The 12,029-nt window shown below is 36.1% G+C and overlaps 3 protein-coding genes across 5 annotated transcripts in view; 2 read left to right on the forward strand and 1 right to left on the reverse strand.

Annotated features, from left to right (window-relative positions):
- Positions 1-311: 311 nt before the first annotated feature.
- On the forward strand, positions 312-4,935 carry LOC112529317 (E3 ubiquitin-protein ligase At1g63170-like). The gene is made up of 5 exons (XM_025140542.1): positions 312-1,075; positions 3,508-3,627; positions 3,843-3,975; positions 4,114-4,278; positions 4,466-4,935. Exons 1-5 carry the CDS (start codon positions 468-470, stop codon positions 4,637-4,639), a joined length of 1,200 nt encoding a protein of 399 aa, XP_024996310.1. The 5' UTR covers positions 312-467; the 3' UTR covers positions 4,640-4,935.
- A 2,148-nt stretch (positions 4,936-7,083) lies between these two features.
- Positions 7,084-7,554, reverse strand: LOC112499694 (BON1-associated protein 1-like). Its single transcript, XM_025103019.1, has one exon. It carries the CDS (start codon positions 7,552-7,554, stop codon positions 7,096-7,098), a length of 459 nt encoding a protein of 152 aa, XP_024958787.1. The 3' UTR covers positions 7,084-7,095.
- Positions 7,555-8,756: 1,202 nt separating this feature from the next.
- The window catches only part of LOC112529500 (cell division protein FtsY homolog, chloroplastic), a 9,041-nt gene continuing 5,768 nt past the window's right edge, over positions 8,757-12,029 (forward strand). For 2 of the 3 annotated variants that reach the window (XM_025140808.1, XM_025140807.1), the window contains exon 1: positions 8,757-9,128. In XM_025140808.1, coding sequence (XP_024996576.1) covers positions 8,766-9,128 — 363 coding nt within the window. In that variant the 5' untranslated portion in view covers positions 8,757-8,765. The remainder of the gene's footprint in view (positions 9,129-12,029) is intronic. The other variant, XM_025140809.1, reaches the window with a different exon arrangement.

The raw sequence follows: 12,029 nt of genomic DNA on the forward strand, positions 1-12,029 counted from the left end.
CAAAAAATTAGTTTTTTTTCCATGCAATTTATTCAGAATTTTAATTTTAAAAAACTTATAAAAAATCTTAATCGACATATGAAGCCAGGTGGCATTTTATAATTTTCACATTTATTTTTTAATGATATTCGATATATACTGATTGCCTATTTCCGTACACTAAAAAGAAAAAGTACAACTTTTAATGCATAAAGTACAAGTAACAATGAAATCACAGTTCTGGAGTTAGCAATTCTTGCACTGGAAATAGATTCCCTTCATCTTCAACCTCGAGCTCTCCTCATCTTCACAAGAATCATCTGCTGTCACTCCAGCACACAAAACCCTAGAATATATTGGCCGTTTGTGTTGATTATTAGCACTCAATTGAAGAACACCCATCTTCAATTAGGGTTTCTTTTCTAACCCCTTTTGGTTATTTCCACAAATTCACCACTTTTTCCGCAATCGGATCGACCCCCCTTTTGATGTCGATGGAGATACCTTCTCATCCACCAACTTCTTCATCTGAAGAACACACCAACACCTCCAACATCGATGCAACTCCATTACTATCAACAACAACCTCCGCCATCTCCGACCAAATCTTCCGTAGCCGCCAATTCGTCAGAGGCCCACCTTCCCTCCGTGGCGCCGCGAGGTTCCTCCGCCGTGCAAGTAGCCGGCGGATGCTCCGTGAGCCGTCAATGCGAGTGAGGGAATCGGCGGCGGAACAAATCGAAGAGCGGCAGAGTGATTGGGCGTATTCGCGTCCTGTTGTTATTCTAGACCTGATTTGGAACCTTGCGTTTGTTGTTGTTTCGATATCGGTGTTGATTATGAGCCGGAAGGAGTCTCCGGTGATGCCGTTGAGGTCTTGGATTGTTGGGTATGGGTTGCAGTGTTTGGTCCATATGGGGTGTGTGTATGTGGAGTATAAGATTCGGTACCAGCGGCGCGTGGCGGAGTTTGGCAGCGGTTCAAGGGTGGAAGTTGGTAATGGGCATTCGAGTGCTTCGTCGATTTCGGTGAATGATGGTGGGGAGAATGTGGATGGTGGTTCTGCTAGGTTGCAGAATGATGATGATGATACTAGGTACAATTGCTAACTAAAAATCTTTTGTTAAATTTGCTGGTATAGGGGAAATTGTCTAGAATAGCCGATCAAGCCTTTGCTCTTCACTTTATAGCCACCTTTTCAAGAAAGTGACCGAAAAGGGGCTATAAAGTGAGAGGGGAGGCCTGATTGGCTATTTTGGGCAATTTCCCATTATATATGCATTATGATGTTGCATATCTTGAAGTTTGTGTCCATATAACCGTTATCTTTAGGGTTCCATAGGACTAGTCGCACGACACTCATGGTTACAAAAGAAATGGTCGGATGGATGTAAATATACTCTGTGTTTTGAGTCGCTTGTCATGTTGCCTATTCGGATTAAGTATTGTCCATGAATTGATAAACCAAACCAAAAAAGCCTAGTATATCCCAACTGAAGGTGGGGTTTGGGGGTAGGATGTACGTAGACCTGTAATCTACCCACCTGAAAGAGTGGTTATTTCCGTGTACACCCTCAGCTTGGGAAAAATGTGTGTGACAAAGAAAGCTTGATGAAATTAACGTCTACCCCAAAGAGTAGAGCAGTTGTTTCATGGAAACTTTTATCATATTTGTCTCTCTCTTTGTCACACTTTTCACAAGTCAAGGGTCTTCATGGAAACAACTACTCTACTCTTTGGGGTAGACGTTAGGTCTGCCTACGTCTTACGCTCCCATACCCCACCTCCAGGTGGGATGTAGGTGGGGTGTACTGTGTTCATTTAGTTTGATTTAGCAGATATAGTTACTCTCGAATCTTTTACATGTAGAACCATAAATCTTTATATTTCCATTGTAGTGGCACAACATATGTTTCATTATAACGATGCTAACAAAAGTTGCCATTTGGGTAAGGCGAAAAACGCAATCTTGAAAGAAATCGTGAAATCATGAATCCTTCCATGGTTTCATAAAATTGTCATATCATTTTTCTGTCACGCCACATCAACATTTTATAAACCTCTTTGTTTTACACTATAAAGTTGGTCTTCCTCTTCAGGTAGCATATTCATAGTTAGCACTAACTTTTTTTTTTTGTCATGCTCGTTAAGGGTGGTGCCTGATTGGTTTGAGCTTGGCTCCAAAGGTGAAAAGTACCAGGAGGTCCCAGGTTCAAATCCAAGGAGGAATAAAAATCCCTTTGTGGCCACGGAGGTTCAAATGCGGTGACTCCGGGCTATCTGCAAAGCAGGTGGTCCCCCTAGGATTAGTCGGTTCGCATAGCGGGTTGGAGATCCAGGTTAATCAAAAAAAAAAGTTGCTTGGCGAGTCTGTTGACAATTAGGTCCTGTAGATACTAGCATAACATTTCCTATTCATAGATCTGCGCGTCCATTAAAGTGGTACGTGAGCTGGGTTCAGAACGTCGTGAGACAGTTCGTCCGCTTTTTTTCTTGGCTGGAACATGTTATGATACGTCTTGTTTATCACGACGAAATGGGCGGAGTAGCTATCCCCATGCCGAAAATATTTGAAAAAAAAAAGATTCTTTTTTTGACATGATCCTTCTATGTATGAGGGAGCCAAAAATATTTACGATGTTCAGTAGCTTTTTGATGGCTTCCTAAATCCCACCCGACAATCATGAAACCTTCCATGTTTTCTACACTCTTGCGACTTTATAAGATTTTATAGTATCAATTAAACCAAACCCAATAAATCCCACACAAAGTAGGGTCTGAGAAGGGTAAGATGTACATAGATCTGAGCTAATATTATGGTGAACAATTGAAACAAGCCGGGGGTATTTATGGAAACAACCCCTCTACTCTTTGAGGTAGAGGCCAAGTTAGGTCTCCATACATCTTAGCCTGGAAAATTTACATAAATAGCCAAAGCTGATAGGTGGTTTCACTTTTTAGCCATGTTCTAACCCAAATTCACTATTTAGCCAATTCTTACGCAGAAACCTTGTGCATATGCGTAAAGATTATTATTTTTATTTTATTTTGCCGAAAACCAATCTTTGCGCATATGCATAAGTTCTGTGTAAATATTGGCTAAAAAGTGAATTTGGGTCAAAAAATGGCTAAAAAGTGAAACCTATCTGCTGATTGGCTATTTCCATCAATTTCTCCATCTTATCTTACCCATCCCAGACCCCACCTAAACGTTTGGTATGGCTTATTTTTTTTGCGTCTTCCTTCAGGAATTTAGCATCTATAGCGTTTAACACCTATTCATTTGGTGACTTCCTATCTTTTTTGCACATTTCTCACAAGCAAAAGATCTTTAAGGAAACAACTGTTCTACTGGTAGATGTTAGGTCTGCTTACATCTCACCCTCAGACCCCACTTTCGGGTGGGATATACTGGGCTCGTTTGGTTTGGTTTATATTGGAATGATTGAACTATGAATCGATTGTTATCCTCAGTTGTACTTCATACTTAGAAGTAAAGCCATTGAAATCAGCTTTTATCTATGGCAGTGTCGCTAAACATTTGGAATCTGCTAACACGATGTTTTCGTTCATTTGGTGGATCGTTGGATTCTATTGGGTGTCTGCTGGTGGCCAAAATTTGATTTCGGAATCACCTCAGTTATACTGGTTTGTTTTTCTTACCTTAGACGTTCTTAATCTGATACTCCCTCCGTCCCAAAATAAATGTCCACAATGAAAAAGGCACATGATGTAGAAATGTGTAATTTTTACACTTTTTAGTTAACTAAATGACGATTTTATCCTTGATAACGGAGGGAGTGATGAATTTCCGCATCTCATAATGAAGGTCAGAATTGGAAACCACATGATCTGTTTTTCAGGCTTTGTATAACGTTCTTGGCATTCGATGTCTTTTTTGTCGTTATCTGCGTGGCCGTGGCATGTGTTGTTGGTATTGCCGTTTGTTGCTGTCTACCTTGTATTATTGCAATATTGTATGCGGTGGCCGACCAGGTGAATTTTTTTACACGTTTGTTGACAATCGTTATGTTGCAAGTCTTCGATAAAAGTTCCGTTTTTTGTTTTCCGTCTTACGGTTTCTACAACCTTTTTGAGTATTGCCATTGTGGGACTAATTCTTTATCGGAATAGGAGGGTGCAACTAAGGACGACATCGACCGTTTGCCTAAATATCAGTTCAAGAGAATCAATGATTTTGAAAAACGAAGCGAGGAGATCCAAGAAGCTTTTGGTGGATTAATGATCGAATGTGATACCGATGCACCCATCGAGCATGCTCTACCACGGGAAGATGCCGTAAGTTATACCTTCTCGTTGAGTTATGCATGCTTGATAATCTACGCTCTCCGTCCCAAAATAAATGTGCACGGTTGAAAGGGCACACTCGTAAAATTGTGTAATTATTACAATTTTTTATTAATCAAATGACCATTTTACCCTTATTAATAGAGAATACACTCATGAATTATCGATCTCGTAATAGGAATGTTGCATTTGCCTTTGTGCTTACGACGATGGAACGTATCTCCGCGAGCTCCCGTGTTGCCACCATTTTCACGCTGATTGTATCGATAAGTGGCTTTATATCAACGCCACATGCCCGCTCTGCAAATTCAACATACTAAAGAACGGCAACCAAGGTAGCGATGACGTTTGATGCATTCATCGTTTCTTCACTGTCGCTTCATTCCGAATTGCGTTTTTAAGGTGAGTTTAGCGTATTATCACTCTACTTTATTGGTTAGAGGTAAGGCCTGCGTACATCTTACCTTACTTGGATCCCACTTCACGTGGGATGTACCGTGTTCGTTTGGTTTGGTCTTAGGTGAGTTTAGCGTATAATAATATGAGATTGTTGTTGAGGGACTATTTTTCCGCATTACGTGTAAAAATGGCGCACGAGATGTAAAGTATAATTTTTTTTTTTGGTATGTATGTTGTAACATATGTATGTATATTCTTTATGATATCTTTTTATGCCGCCCACGTTGTACTAATGTGTACTTCGTGCGTTGTTGGTTGTACGTTCACGGTGCAATCTCTTGTGGTTTTCTTCTGGTTCTTGTGCCGGTGTGGTGATAGCGAAGGTGACGATGGCGACGATGATTGTAAAATTGCAAATTATATTCTGCTACTATAAAGAATGTGTTGAATGATACATTTATTGATGGTTGCTATGTACTTGTGTATATTCACATGTGAATGTGTACTCGAGTAATAGTTTATGGTTGATATTCACATGTGAATGTATATGTATGCATATTGCAGTTGAATCAGAGTGTTCATAGACATACGATTGTATGCAAATGCTTACCAATAAGCGTTTACCCATAAATTCAACGTTATCATTTACTTACCGGGTAAGATTTTAGTCCACAAAAACGACATTGTATGCAAAAATTTACCTGGTAAGTGTTGACCGTGGTTATAGTCATCGTCCTCACTTGCCGGGTAAGAATCTTGATCATTGTCTCGTTCTTACCGAATAAGATTCTTGGTTCTTGCCGTATTTATTACAATAAGGTAATGTGATCTGGTGAACACTTACCCAAGTAAGCGTTTGGTAAACGACCCTTAAGTTAATTTATATGACCAAATGATAAGGTGAGATTATGTTTTGCATATGTGAGGTCTTATGTTTAAGTCTTTTATTGCAATTTTTTTTCTTTAAAAACATAATCAACCTGAAACTAAAAGCTAAAAACTAAGATATGACATTAACAGGATTCAAACTCGAAAGAAAAGCCTTGCAAACCAACTTAACAAAGAGAAACTTGTGTCTTCATCGTAGTTTCAAAATCTATACAGTGACACACAACAAATTGATACGATGACACTTTTTACGACACTATAATTTTTTATACTACAAAGAAGGAACAAAATGATGACATGTAACACCACAATTGGATGTAAATTCAGAAACTCAATTTTAATTACCATTATATCATTATGTTTATAAAAGAAAATAAATTAAAATAATAATAACTCATATTATATTATAAAATATTTGATAAACTTTTTAAAAAACAATTTTTATGTATGAAATATTGTTTATTGTTATATATTACTTAAAATTCAAGGTTACATGTAAATTGTACATCGATACAATTTATTAAAGTTTCATGTTTGAATTCGTGTAACTAACTACAGATAATCATAACCAAATACATGAAAAATATCATATTTTAAATACGAAAAATCTAAAATATAATTAAGATAATCATTAAGTTATAACATAATACCTAATTATTATCTTTATAAAAAATTATATTATTAAACCAAAAAATAAAACACTTCTTTATTAAACTTAAATTAAATCGTAATAAAAAATTATATTAACGAAATTACACAAAAAAATAAGAACTTTTAAATAATTAATTTGATATTAATATCAATATAAAAATTTTAAATTTTTATGTTGTGTTCAAATTTATATTTTATCCAAAAATAAAACATTATCGCTTCTTCAAAACCACATAAAAATGTATTATATCAATATAAATGAAATAAAATGAAACATTAAAATTGAGATGTATCTCGTTGCATTGTTTGAGTAAACTTTTAGTAATCTATACTATATTATAAAACATTTGACAAAAACTCTTAAAAATCATTTTTTATGCATGAAGTACTGCATATTGATGCATATTACTTAAAATTCAAGATTAGAAGTAAATTTTACATAAGTACAACTTATTAAAGCTACATATTTAAATTCGTATAACTAACTGCAGATAAACATAATAAAATAGAGGATAAACATCTCATTTTAAAATATAAATTACTTCGTTATTGAACCTAAGTTAAATTATAATAAAAAATTGAATTAAAAAAATTATACAAAAATATGAATTTTAAATAGTTAATTTGATACTAATATCGATATATTTTTGTTAAATTTTTACGATATCTTCAAATTTATATTTTATTCAAAAATAATAACATCATCGCTTTTTCAAAATCATATAATACCATATTATAACATCGACTGAGATAAATAATAAAATAAAATATTAAAATCATGATATATCCCGCCAGTACACTTCTAATAATAATAATAATAATAATAATAATAATAATAATAATAATAATAATAATAATAATTTACCATATTCAATATCTAAGATGAAGAGGAACACCGACGGCCACCCCTTGAGATATCCGTTGGCCATTGTTGTTGATCTTAATTGATATATTAATTATCCCATTACGTTCTCCATTTCTATCTCTCAATCTGTAACTCAACAAATGCAAATAATTCATCGGAAAATAACCCCCGTCAAAGTCTGACGTCGGAACCCAAGCTGACCCAATCAAATGATCGCCGGAAAACTTCCTGCAACGAACTTCCAACGTCAAAAACCTCGCATTCATGGGCATGTTCATGAAAAACTTCTGGTTCCATGTCGGGTTGGGCCCGTTTCCCGTGTCCATTTCGGTGGCTTCATCCGCGTTGGACTCGATCTTGATGACGACAAACGGGTTCTTTTTCACGCGGCGGTTTCCAGTGAGCGAAAGGGATTCGGCGGAGATGATTGTGAGTTCGATATCCCTCGAATGTCTCTTGGCCATTGTGTGTTAATTGTGGAAATATATGGGTGGTAAATATATATATATATATATATATATATATACATATATAACTGTGTGTATGTATATATATGAAGGGGATGAAGATGGGTGGCAAGAAGAAAGAAAGAGAAGGGATATTTCCATGCATACTCATGGAAAATGAGTCTGGTCAAACAAATATTACTTCTAAGGTTAACCTTTTTTTAATTCTAAATTAATTAGGGAAAAATGACAATAATTTTCATGAGTTTTAGGGGTTATTTGATACTTGCTGAATGATTTGGTACAAAATGATTAAATGGTCAGAATGATTAAGAGGCTGATATAATGCAAAATGAAATATAATTGTTCATGTACTTGTTTACAATAGAATTAGGTGCTGAATGGTTAAATGAGACCCATGATATAAAATCATTCAGAGGGTTTTAGAACCATTGATAAACAAATTTTTTTTTACCAAACAAGATTCACTCTTAGCAATTCAGAAGTTGTTTGTCTTTTAATCGAACTATTAAGAGATAAACAAACAGTTACTTAGTGAAATTGGAACTGAATTGCTAAGAGATGAATCTTGTTTTGAAAGTGGTTTTTAGTCACTAAGGGGCCGTTTACCAAATATTTACCCGGTAAGTGCTTACCGACAAAATTTAACACTATCATTGGCATACCGGGAAAGATTTTAGTCCATAAAAACGGTATCGTATGCAACAATTTACCCAGTAAGAGCTTACCGTGGTAAGAGTCATCGTCCTCACTTACCGGGTAAGACTTTTGGTCCTTGTCTCGCTCTTATCAGGTAAGATTCTTGGTCCTTACCATATTTATCTGGTAATGTAATGTGACTTGGTGTTCACTTACTCGAGTAAGCGTTTGGTAAACGACCCCTAACTCTATCAATACTCATTAGGGGTGTTTTGGTCTTTTTTTTCTTGAGTAAAAGACAATGAAATGAAAAAATAACGTAAATACTCCTCATTTAATGGAATTTTTTAACGGTGGTTAGAGAAAAGGACTTTATATGGACGTTTTTATAAACTATGATGACCATCTTGTAATTTAAAAAATATAGGGACTAAAAGTGTTATTTTTGATAAACCACAGACCAAATTTGTACTTTAAAGATAATGTTGTGAACGATGTCGTTTCAATCCTATCTATCATCTCTTACAAGAATCCATCTCCATCTCCATCTGCGTCTCGGCTCAAAGAAAATGGTTACTTCACTTTCTCATCGTTGCTCAACTGCGTTACGAGATTCCATTTCTATCCCCGGTTCGACCACCGTATTCAACCACCTCCCTCCACCTCTTTTCCTCCGGGTCCAATCTCCAACCGGTGGTAGTGCTGGTGGTGGTGGAATTCAGTTCTCTAAGTTGAGATGCTCCGCGGCGGGTTCCGAAACCGGATTCTTCACGAAACTGGGACGGTTGATCAAAGAAAAGGCGAAAAAGGATGTGGAGAAGATATTCTCTGGTGGGTTTTCGAAAACAAGAGATAATTTGGCTGTAATTGATGAGTTACTCCTTTATTGGAATCTATCTGACACCGATCGCGTCCTCGATGAATTAGAAGAGGTAATTCCATCAAAATTTACTTAGAAAGTTTCTGTGAATTTGAGTATGGATTAGCGAGAATTTCTGCAGCGAATATGATTGCAATGGAGTGGTAATGATTCGTAAATTAGATGCAAAATGGATTGATATGCTTTCTATATGTACTACTACAAATGTTTGGATGAAAAGAACTTGATTAAACTTCCCAAACTCTAATATAGACTTTTTCAATGTAATTTTGTTAGCATTGATCATTGAAAATGGTAGTAGTAGCAAGTAACTTCTGTGGAAACAGTTTGTAGATTAGATGAAAAATGGATTTATTTCTTATATTAAGGACTGTGAAATTTGAAAGATTTTTTGGGCAAAGGGTGGCTTCAAAATTGTATAATAGCCCTTTCGAGATGATCTCTTCTTCGAGTGGTATTGTCCCTGTTGGTTGTGATTGTGAAATGTGAGGTTTTTCCAGCTCTTGGTAGCAGGTTAACAACATTTTCTCACTGATGATTTAGTCTTTTAGTTGTTTGGAGGTTATTGGATTGGTCTAATATTTTGGGTTAGGGCATCACAATGATACAAGATCATTTATCTCTGGCTGTATAGATTGAGAAAGTTTTTGTTTGGGAGAGTTTTCTTATAGATGGAACGATCATGTTTTTTTTAACTGGGAGGGGCAGGTTTGAAAAAAACTTGGCTTTCTGCATAAAGCTCCCCCTAGAAGCTTAATGAATAAGCCACTTTCTATATCATCAAGTCACTACCAAACAATCATGTATACTGAATAAGCTGTGAGTTCCATTAAGCTCATTAAGCTTTGAGTTCCTAAGTAGGGTGCATGTGTGCATCTCCTTGCGATGATGGTTGTGGTATTTTATGGGGTTTAGTTTTAGGTGCGATGAAGGTATGTAAGTGGGGGATATGTAACATTTTCTCAATTGTGATTGTAATTGTGAGCCTTTTACAAGACCTTGGTAGTGGGCTACAAATAACTTCCTGCAGTTGTTTGGAGGTCATTAGATTAGTCTTTGTGAGCGGTGACCCTTGAAGTGTAGTTGATTGGACTCGTGCATCCCTTGGTTATATGCTGGTTTTAGGATTTTATTGGGTTCCGTTCATACACGACGAGGTTTAAGTAGGGTATTTTGATACATCTAAAGTGTTTTTGATTGTGAATGGTGAATCCCTTGTAACCCCTTGGTAGTAGTGGCTTATTAGTAACTTCCAACTGTTGTTAGAGTTGTTGGAGTTGTCGGGATAATTTAATGATCTGCTTTAAGACATTGCAATTAAAGCCATGGTGAAGGGGCCTCATGACTACTTTTGAGGTTGTAGCAAGGTGTTGATGGCTTGATAGAGCATGCATGACACATTGGCATAAACTACAATTTGTGAGGAAAGTGTTTGGTTTCAAGATTGTTAGACACATGCACAAATGAGTCGTCTAATGTTGGGGTTCAAAGTAAAAGGAGATGTTCTAATAAACCTTGATGGACTCATTGCCACTTTTTGGGTAACTATGGGTTTCTGGACTAGCTTACACATACCGACTAATCCCTTGGGTGACCACAAATGGCCTAGAGTCATCACAATCACAAATGAACCTCCATGGCCACAAGCCCACAACGGGAAAGATGAGATTTCCACCACTTCCCTGAGTCTTAACTAGTGTGCCACAACCCAAGTGTGCCACAAGGGCATATGGGTTGAACTTCAAAGTTTTTTTATTGGGTCTTCATGGGTGATAGGACCATAGGTGGCGGTGGTGTGCAAGCTCTTGTTCTTTCCAAACACATATTGAAGGAGTATTACATGGGTTTGGACTTCTACTTCGGAGCCAAAATTTTCACAAAGTGGTCTCCATTGTAGTACAAAGGTTATATCAAATAGAAATGTTTATTTGGAACTTAAGAATTCAAATGGGATCGAACTTTGAAAGGCAATCTCACAGAAATGATAGATTCACCAATTGGCCGCCAAAATGAAATAATTTATCATACAAATAGTTCCTTTCCACGTTTTAGTTGAATTTTTTATTGCATTTGAGAAATTTTGGTGAAAATGACACTTGTAAAGATATTGAAGGGCATATTACATAAAAGAATGTTGATTTTGCTTTAAGTAGTAGTTGCGCAATGGGGTGAGATCAGGGGAGAAGCTCAAAAAAGAGAAGAACTGAAGAACCATGAAAAAGTGGATGAAAAAAATATATCAATATGGATGCCAAATTATAGGTAATAAAATGATCGTTTCTTTGGTGTAATTTGAGCATGCTCCAATTTGGTTATTTTTGGCCGATTTTCGATTAGAAAAATAAGCGGTGATATTTTTATTTTTAAAAAAGGTGGTCATAACCACCTCTTTAACCACATTAGTTGGATCATCTCAATCTAACGGCTTGGATGGGTTATTCAGTTCTTCTTTTAGAGGGTTTCCGCGGATGTTTTCCCTATATATATATATATGCATTTTTAAAACAATGCATTAGTGATGCTTCACCTAACCCAGAACATTATCTACTTCGCAATTCACATTTTGTAATGATTTCTTGGGTTTTGGCGGTTTCTTTTTGGTTATTTTTATTTTCATCTATTCCAAACAACGAAATGCTCTTAAGTCTTAACTCCAAAAAACAGACTGCTTAAAGAGAAATGTTAATTTGTGCTTATTAGCATAGGTAATTTGATAATCAATCCCATATCAACAGTGACAATTGTTCCTTGATATTATATCTGTAACACCCTAGTTTTTATTAAATAAATCTCAAATTACAGCCTTAAATACACATATTTATACATAAACAAATGCTCCAGCAGCTGCTACATATAGAAAGTAAGCTAGTGATGAGTTGTTAAGGCTAGGAATGTGTTGGCAAGTCTAGTAAGCATGACCAAGCAAGCTAGTGATGAGTTGTTAAGGCTAGGA

Source organism: Cynara cardunculus (genome assembly GCF_001531365.2).
Source record: "Cynara cardunculus var. scolymus isolate 2C chromosome LG 16, CcrdV1, whole genome shotgun sequence".
NCBI lineage: Eukaryota > Viridiplantae > Streptophyta > Magnoliopsida > Asterales > Asteraceae > Cynara > Cynara cardunculus.

Excerpts from the sequence above, each read along its gene's own strand:
- LOC112529317 (XM_025140542.1), top strand. The coding sequence starts at position 468 with ATGTCGATGGAGATACCTTCTCATCCACCAACTTCTTCATCTGAAGAA. Across the intron at positions 1,076-3,507 it reads AATGATGATGATGATACTAG|TGTCGCTAAACATTTGGAAT; the intron begins GTACAATTGCTA and ends TATCTATGGCAG. Across the intron at positions 3,628-3,842 it reads GAATCACCTCAGTTATACTG|GCTTTGTATAACGTTCTTGG; the intron begins GTTTGTTTTTCT and ends TCTGTTTTTCAG.
- LOC112499694 (XM_025103019.1), bottom strand. The coding sequence starts at position 7,554 with ATGGCCAAGAGACATTCGAGGGATATCGAACTCACAATCATCTCCGCC.